The 6,241-nt window shown below is 42.5% G+C and overlaps 1 protein-coding gene across 1 annotated transcript; it reads right to left on the bottom strand.

Moving 5' to 3' along the window:
• Nucleotides 1-207: 207 nt before the first annotated feature.
• On the bottom strand, nt 208-4,112 carry LOC147441418 (uncharacterized). Its single transcript, XM_086483065.1, has 4 exons — nt 3,727-4,112; nt 2,862-3,391; nt 1,571-2,778; nt 208-1,298 (listed from the first exon to the last, which is right to left on the bottom strand). The coding sequence occupies exons 2-4, from the start codon at nt 3,340-3,342 to the stop codon at nt 447-449; spliced, it is 2,541 nt and encodes an 846-aa protein (XP_086339191.1). The 5' UTR covers nt 3,343-3,391; nt 3,727-4,112; the 3' UTR covers nt 208-446.
• Nucleotides 4,113-6,241: the final 2,129 nt, after the last annotated feature.

Raw genomic sequence — 6,241 nt, 5'->3', positions numbered from 1 at the left:
CAATTCAATGATCAAGGTGCTTAGTTTGCATGTTTAGATATATGCCTTGAGTCAAAATCCTAGCGGCATCCAAGCAAAATTCCCGAGAAATTTTCCAGATCAAGCTACTCTCCTTAGTGGTTTTGATAAGTTCACTTGAATCACATTGACATGACAGTTCTAGCATAGAGTTGGTAATTTTGTCTTGGACAGAGAACAATTGGATAGTTTGTGAAAGAGAGCATCTAATAAGCATCACCAATTAGAGGAAAATTTAGATGGTTGCAAATCACACCATCGCACATATTTCTGATCCTTGACATAACAATTCTCAACTGGGATTGGTGAGGAAAAATTGGTAATTGGTGAAACAAGAGCAACAAATAACACCAAAAGACTGTGGGGAAAGCACATGATTGAGACCAACAATTTCAAAACTTTTGTATGCTTTTCTGAGCCTTGGATTTTTACTGGGGAGATGTTACTGTAGGGTAAGGATTAAGATGCTTCTCAATAAGTAGCTTTTCAATCCCATCATTCCAAGGGAAGGAGGGTTTTGCTCTTTCCATGGAAGGTCGTGGGGATGAAGCTTGCGGCGATGGCAGAGCCGCTTCTCCATCCGGCACCGTAAGATCAGGCGGTGGTGAGGATTGCTGCGTAGCCTCTTGCCCCCAAAGGAGGTGACGCCTCCACACTTTGAACAGCCTCGGAGCAAGTAGAATGCGTTGCATGAACCAGAAAATAAGGCCTACATTGATAAGGCCACCAACAACAACAGTCACCATCATGTATAGATCAAATTTGAATTTTGGCGGGAGAACGATAAAGCCCGCTGCCCCGAATGCGCCAAGGACGCACACAACTGACAATGCCATCAATAAGGAAGCCACCATCAAGGCACGTCGAATGTAATTTACCGCACGCCCAATATGCACATGGCGCAACGGGAGCACACCGCATGCGCCTGCTTGAACAGTACCTATGGCTGCAAAGAAAGAAGAGGAGTTGAAAACCCAAAATATGCGCATGCCTTTCACTTGTCGTATGGGAACATATGGTATGTCTGCATTGTAGTAATGATCTATGACACCCAAAGGGGGCTGAAGCCAGCCAGCAAATGTGACGCTTGCAATCAATGCTGCACCAACAAGAATTGCATTTGTTGAGTCCACATAAATTTGGCGGTCCCTGTAGAGGCCGTCGATGTAGTCCTTGACAGCATTGCGCTTGAAGAGCACAGCTTCAATATCTTGCATGTTCCTCTCCGTCGCGTATTGGACGGGGGATATCCCTTGTGCATCTTCTTCGCATGCTCTCACCTGGTGTCAAAAGCAGAAAGGACCCTCAGATTATTGTTCTAGCTAAGCATACAATGGCTCCTCTAGCTTGAGAGATATCAACTGAATAAACATCCATCAGTGCCTAAGCTAAATCATGTGTGTGTGTGTGTGTGTGTGTGTGTGTGTGTGTGTGAGAGAGAGAGAGAGAGAGAGAGAGAGAGAGAGAGCCACAAAATGAAGAACCATATATGCGTGCTTCAAGCTCATGGTACCTACTACGGCGAAAAGCCAAAGATCCTTTGGTATCTCACCCTGTCTTTGAATGAAGGCTCTTTGTCACATAGTAGTTCGACAATGTCGCGTCTGCGAAGCAAGACTGCCCAATGCAAGGCCGTCCGGCCAGTATATATCCCCTTGTTGTTTACTGCATCCTCATCAAGCCTTTGAAAGAACTTGGCAATGCCAAGCTTTCTAGCATGCAGTGCCAAATACACAGGGGGTATCTCCTCATACAAATTATTGATTCCCCCCACATTGCCTATGTTGATCCCAGAATACCGAAATACATTTTGGCTTGTTGTATGACGCTTAAATTCGCTTTCTAGCTGTGTCCTTACTTGCTCCTTGACCTTGGTTTCATAAAAGCTCTTCCACCAGAACTCCACGCCCTTCATCCACTCACCAGTACTCAAGCACTTGGCTGTAGGGTCCAATTTAAGTTTCTCCTTATCACACTTCAAAAGCTCCTCTGCAAAATTCAGGTGGTCTGCTCCGAGAGCAAGAAACAGCGGCGTTTCATGGCCATCGCCCTTCTGTATAAGATCCTCATTGAGAGAAACCGCATGCGCTTTCAAGAAACTTGCGTTACCCTTTATGGCAGCCCAATGGAGGGGAGACCTCCCAGACCCATCATGGATAGCACTGACAGGCTTGGTCTTTTCTAAAGCTGTAGCCAACCATTCAATGTCGTCTTTTGTACCATGTGCTGCCACAAAATGTAGCAAGGTTGCACCCGAGGTCTTGTGCTTGGGATTCAGAATGTCGTATCCTGTCAGAAAAGACTTGCTCTTTCTGAGAGCACGAAGAGCTGCTCTTATGACATCACCATGGTCGCACTCATGAGCCAAACCTATAGCAAGCTCACCTTTACCATTTGCCATCTTCCAACTCTCAGGAAATTTACTGATTATGGCTTCCACGACACTCTCTCTCTCAGGCTTTGGGGAAATGGCAGCCAAGTGCAGAGGAGTATCTGATCCCTCGTTGAGTGTAGCCCCTTTGTCCATGAGCTTCTTGACGGCAGCGACTCTTCCATCCCATGCTGCATAGTGCAAGGCTGTCAGACCATTTTTGCATGCAACATTGACATTATCTAGGAGCAGCTTTTCCATGGATTCTACGTCGCCACTACGAGCCGCAAAGTGAAATGGAAGAGCACCGAACTCATCGGCACTTTCCTTGAGAGCTTGCTGCTCCTTTGTTTGGAGCAGTAAACTCACTGCTTTAGGCTTGCCTGAGCCTGTAAGCAAAGCATTATCATCAATAACATGCTAAAGTTAGAGTACTAAATCCAATTATAAACAATGTAGAAACCATGCTTGCCTGCAGCATAATGTAAAGGAGTTCTGAGCTCTGCATTTGTTGCAAAGACACAATCTTGAGGATTGGGTGCGACGGAGAGCATTCGTTTGATGATCTTGTGTTTTCCCACCCCAGCGGCAACATGGAGAGGCGTATCCCCATGCCAGTCTTCAACTGTGAGGTCAAGAATGGCACCTTGTTGAAGGAGCTTCTCTACCACAGCTTCATGGCCACAGAGGGCAGCCAAATGCAAAGGGGTGTCTCGGTCGGGGTCCGAGCGTGCACGGACATCTGCATGTCCCTCGTTAATCAGCAAATCGACTATCTCCGTAAGACCCAGCTGTGCTGCCACATGCAATGCAGTTCTCCCATTCACCCTCCTGTCCACTATATGTGATGGTTGGCGCTCTTTCAACAGAGCCTCTATCTCTGGCTTGTTCTTGTCGCGCACCAACGCGTGTAGTCGGTCTACCCATAACAGCTCATGCTGTGTTGCCTCCATTCTGAGCTTGCACTGATGAAAGAAGCCTCAAAATGAAGTGGGGGCTATCCTATATCGGAGATGATGGCAGAATGTGAGATCCAGAGAGGAAAAAATGAGTATCCGTGGTGCTCATTGAGTACAACTGTATAAGTACTGGGCATTCAACAAGGGAGAGGGGGTACTAAATTCACATTATCACATGTATGTTCACATTAAATTCACATTATCACACGCCTATTCACATTTAATTCACACTACCACATACATATTCACATTATCACATACATATTCAATTGGGCAAACAGTTGCATTTGATGTGCATTTCATAGCATGGCATTCAAATCCAAGATCACATACCCAAATTCACTCACAAACTCTGTAACTGAATGCAAGGTCACATACCCAAATTCACTCACAAAATCTGCGACAATGAGTTGCCGCATCGCTCATTGCCCAAATCATGAGCAAAATCTGATACAACAATGAGCCTCTTCATTTCTATCATCCGGGGACAGCCGTGCCGAAAGAGGGGCAAAGAGCACCAAAAGACAAAAACAATCTTCTACTTCAATAGAAGAGAGAGAGAGAGAGAGAGTGAGAGCCCATTAACATATATGGAAAAAGTGCACGTCTGCTTTGCGTAAAGGGGGTGAAGGAGAAGAAGAGCATCTACTTTGATTCAAGGTGAAGCAGGGGCAGGGCTTAGTAGGGGGTAAATTGAAGGAGAAGAAGAGCATCCACCACTTTGATTGAGGGTGAAGCAGGGCTTAGCAGGCTCTTCAGACAGAGACGTTTTCCTTCCTCAACTTCTGCTTTTGGCGTGCTATGTGTATGTCTGAACCACAGCAAAGAAAAAGGCAAATAACAATTTACAAGATTCGTTTGCAAATTCTCTCTCTCTCTCTCTCTCTAGAATAACAGGTCTTGAGTTGCAACATCTTTGAGTTCTCACTTTTATGCAAGATTCTATCTGGTTTGGGTATTTTGCAGGTAAAGCAAAAGCTCAATGGAGACTAAACACTCCACACTAATGTGGCTTATCCTGCGTCAAGGAGTTTGGAGTGGAGACAAAGCTCTCAGAGAAGGAGTTAGTAATGGATTGTGCTCAAGGTGCAGTAGAGCAATAGAGGACAACGCTCACATCTGGTTCAACTATAGAATAATTGAAGGGATCTCTGAGGTCCTTGCAAGCTATCACCAGTCAAGTTAATCTTCAAGCTCCGGATGTAAAGGACCCTCTATTGGGAAACTGTAAAAGACTTAACATCCCTTTTTGGAATATATGGAGGGGACACATATTATGGTTTATGTGGAATCATAGGAATGCCTCTGTCTTTAAGCATACATCTTCCTACCCCCTTTGGCTTCTCCAGTATGAGCTCAAACAATCAGCTCTGAAATAGTGTAAAAAAGTTCAAGATGTTCTCCCTGAGGGTTATACTGTGTCTAGCATCTTAAAGGCTACTAGATGGCAAAAATGGAAAGCAATTGTTCCCTTGTACTATTATTCTACTAGATTCAGAATGCGTCAGCTGATGTAATGTCCTCTCTTGTAATGGGCTGTCCCATCCCCTACCTGTGGGATTGCTATATTCTTTTCCTTCCCTTTTTAATACAATTACACCTTCTTCAAAAAAAAACTAGAGTGCTTCGTTAGCTGCATTGTAGTGTGCAGCGCGTAGGAGCAGATACGAAGATGACAGTCTAAAGCAGATTAATAGTTCTAGTTCTGTCTTAACACTAGGTTGGTAACCTAACAGGACATAAAAGTGTCCTTTCAGGGTTTTGAAAAAAACCTCCAAAACCATAGTAGATCCACTCATTTTGTATAATCCTTTCATGAGGTTATAGTTCAAGGACTACTACACATGGAAAAAATAAGAAACTTGTAAAATTTCTCATCTTTTGGTGACACCAAGCCTCCAAAGTTGATGGACCAATACATTTTCATCAAAACAGTCATTTCTTACGTTTTGTTGCATAAAAATAAGATTAGGGATTTTTGTAGGACTTGAGATAAATTCCCTAGTTAAATTCAATGGGTTGGTGATCAGAACATATGATTGCTTCTGACTCACTATTTTTTGTTTTGCCAAAAGAAATAGGTACAAAAAAGTTGAATTTTTACCATTCTGCAAACCTATCATCAAAGTTTCTATAGCCACGCTCAATACAAATAATATATGCATGTTTTCTTAGTTCCATATTGTCCTTTAGGTTCATAAGGAGCCATGGAGCATGTCAAAAGAATAATACATCTCTTACCAAGGGAAATCTTGGAGACAAAGATGAAGTGCTAAATACAGCAAACATGAAAAAACTGGGTTCAACATTATGAGTTGTAGAATCCCATAGAAACTATTCAATATCTAGCCAAATTTGATCCTTATGACTAGATATGGTTACTACCTACAAAATGCATGTAGTTGTCACAAGAAACTAACAATATTGAAAAAGCTATACTTGATATAATAGAATGTTTCGTTTTCTTCTATAATTGAAAAAATCAACCATCGTTGTCTACTATGAAAAATAAGGTATTAGGTGCCCCAAAATTCAAGGAATATTAGCTTTATGTTACAATATGGGACATAGAAAATCAAAACTGCATTTGGATATCATGAAAGCCACCAAAAAAATCATAGAAGTGCTAAAATTGGCTAAAAAACAAGATTTGATAATTTTTGTAATTCGGTCATAACTTACAACTTTAACATATATTTCTCCCTAGAAGCATCAGGACATGTTGAGGACTACTAAAGATAGTTCTCTAGCATTATAGACCTCACAAACATAAATTCTAGAGTGGTATAGTTGCAAAAAGTTGAAAAAAGCCAAAAACAGGACCCGTTTTTTCACACAGTTTAGGTTGTGAAATGTTGTGCAAGGACAAGGTTAAAGATGGAATTGATATTTC

The sequence above is a fragment of the Adiantum capillus-veneris genome, chromosome 15, assembly GCF_014529385.1.
Source record: "Adiantum capillus-veneris isolate H3 chromosome 15, ASM1452938v2, whole genome shotgun sequence".
Lineage (NCBI taxonomy): Eukaryota > Viridiplantae > Streptophyta > Polypodiopsida > Polypodiales > Pteridaceae > Adiantum > Adiantum capillus-veneris.
The sequence above is the reverse complement of the archived record's forward strand: the minus strand, read 5'-3'. Positions and strand labels throughout refer to the sequence as shown.

Coding starts and splice junctions, on each gene's coding strand:
- LOC147441418 (XM_086483065.1), bottom strand. CDS start 3,342: ATGGAGGCAACACAGCATGAGCTGTTATGGGTAGACCGACTACACGCG. Junction 2,779..2,861: donor TCCTTTACATTATGCTGCAG/GCAAGCATGGTT, acceptor CTTTGCTTACAG/GCTCAGGCAAGCCTAAAGCA. Junction 1,299..1,570: donor AGCCTTCATTCAAAGACAGG/GTGAGATACCAA, acceptor TTTTGACACCAG/GTGAGAGCATGCGAAGAAGA.